This window comes from Arabidopsis lyrata (genome assembly GCF_000004255.2).
Source record: "Arabidopsis lyrata subsp. lyrata unplaced genomic scaffold ARALYscaffold_311, whole genome shotgun sequence".
Taxonomy (NCBI): Eukaryota; Viridiplantae; Streptophyta; class Magnoliopsida; order Brassicales; family Brassicaceae; genus Arabidopsis; species Arabidopsis lyrata.
The window spans coordinates 6,800-8,997 of record NW_003302330.1 but is presented as its reverse complement, the minus strand read 5'-3'; the positions used below and the strand labels follow the sequence as shown (position 1 = coordinate 8,997).

General features: G+C 36.9%; 1 protein-coding gene across 1 annotated transcript; it reads left to right on the top strand.

Annotated features, from left to right (window-relative positions):
- The first annotated feature begins 107 nt into the window (after positions 1–107).
- LOC110225699 lies at positions 108–980 on the top strand. Its single transcript, XM_021015620.1, has 2 exons — positions 108–594; positions 669–980. Exons 1-2 carry the CDS (start codon positions 301–303, stop codon positions 750–752), a joined length of 378 nt encoding a protein of 125 aa, XP_020871279.1. The 5' UTR covers positions 108–300; the 3' UTR covers positions 753–980.
- The last annotated feature ends 1,218 nt before the right edge of the window (positions 981–2,198 follow it).

Here is a 2,198-nt window from a genome sequence, read left to right as displayed (position 1 = left end):
GTAGAAAACACACACTTGGCATCCCTCAGTGACAGGTGTGTTTGAAGCCAAGTTCTACAAGATCATTGCACTGCGTATGAAAGACATGGTTAGTAAGGCAAGGTCAAAAAGCCCAAGAGTGAGGCCGTATTGGATTGAGAGAACTCTGTGGAGAGAGATGTGTAAGTATTGGGATACTGAAGAAGCCCAAGCCAAGAGTTCAACCACATCAGCAGCTAGGATGTCTGACCGTAATGGTCTTGGTCCTCACAAGCATGTTTCTGGTCCAAAGTCCTTTTTACAAGTGGAGCAAGAGATGGTATGTTACATGTCTGTTTTAAATACTTGTTTTGTTTATTACTTGCTGACATCTCTGTTACTATATTTCAGAAAGTTGAATTGGGAAGACCTCCTACTATTGGAGAAGTGTTCATCAGAACTCATACCAAGAAGGATGGGACATTTGTGGATAGGAAGGCGCAGGAAATCCATCAGGCATATCTCAAGAACAAGGCAGCTAAGTTGGCTGCCCTGCAAGAGAATGATGAACAGTCTGATGGTAATTCGCGTCAGTCTGAGCTGTCTCATGAGGAGGATGATGAGATATTTCTTCAGGTAGTAGTCTTGTCTTTTGCTCTGTAGTCTACTTTTATTTGTTAAGCACTAATGTTTTTTACTTTGTTTTGCAGTCTACTGTCACAAATGATAGAGGGGATTACTTTGGAATTGGCAGCTTAGGGGTTTACATCAACGGGAAGCGCAAGTACGCATGAAGCATCTCTTCTTTCACAACCCTGCAGTCACAGCTTGAGGATGCTAACCGCAAGATAGAGGAACAAGCAGCTCTACAAGCAGCACGTGAAGCAGAGGCATTGCGGGTCGCAGCATCACAAGCAGCTGAGATCAAGCATTTGTCGATGGTGAAGAAGTACCTGAGTGAAACTGACCCTAATTTCCTGGCCTTCCTCAATTCCCAATCAACTCCTGCTGCGGATGATCATTCAGAGGTTCAACCAAATCCAACTCCTGCTGCTAATGCTGATGGTACTACTCCTGCTACTTAGCTTTCTCTCCTCTTAACTCAAAAACTTGAACTTGATCTTTTGGTCTTGTACTTATGGTACAAGTATGTTTGTATTTATGTCTTGTGAACTTGATATTTTGGACTTGTACTTTTGGTCTTGTGAACTTGTATGTTTTTATGTTTATTAAGAACTTGTATGTTTTGGTCTTGTGAACTTGTATGTTTTGTATGTTTGGTTTTAATTAGTAAATGCAAACGTAATTGGAATCAAAATAAGCAGGCAAAATCGATAAATAAACCTCCAATAAGTCGCAAAACGATAGCAATTCAGTCACTAAAACATTCATAAAACAGTCGCCTTGTAGTGTCTTTTTGTCGATTCCGCAGTCACCTATTAGTCGCCAAACTAGTCGCCAAATAGTGACATATTAGTAGCAGGACAGTCGCCAATTTAGCGACTCATACGCGACGTACAGGAGACTTCAAATAGTTGTCGCAGAATAGTCGCTATTTAGCGACTATTAGACTACAATTTATTTTAGCGACGCAGTGTTCGGCGACAACGTTTATTAGTCGCTAATTAGTAGTTATTATGTGTTTAGCGACTCTTTAGTTATGTTTCTTGTAGTCGCTAAATCCATGTTTTCTTGTAGAATTATATATATATAATTTACACTACTACATATTATTGAACGTATTATAGATTTTCACTACTACATATTATTAAACGTATTATGGCATGATTATAAGTTAAGTAAAAGTAATAGTCAAACTTTAAATGAATAAAAGAAACTAACTTTAGCATCAATCAAGATTAATTTTGGATGCTTTCGCCAACATTAGCAAAGTATTGTAGCCTCTACTACATTTTAATGATCTTGCTAATATAGAGATAAAAGTTGTCTCGAAGCTTCTCTTACTAATATTAGTTACATAATCATTTGTTTAAGTTTGTGGTATATTTATTTTGGAAAGATTTGTTGCATAATTATTTGCAATTTTAATTAGAAATTCGTTTGATTAATGGAATATATGTATGTATAATACTAATGGCAAATTCTGTAAATAGTCTAATAAAATTTGTGCAATTATTTAAATAGGTGACAAATCATTCTGAGAGCGACACGTCAGCATGACAATCTTGTTAATAACACGTTAATGTAAGGTTTATTTTTTAGAGTGTTTCTCTATTAAT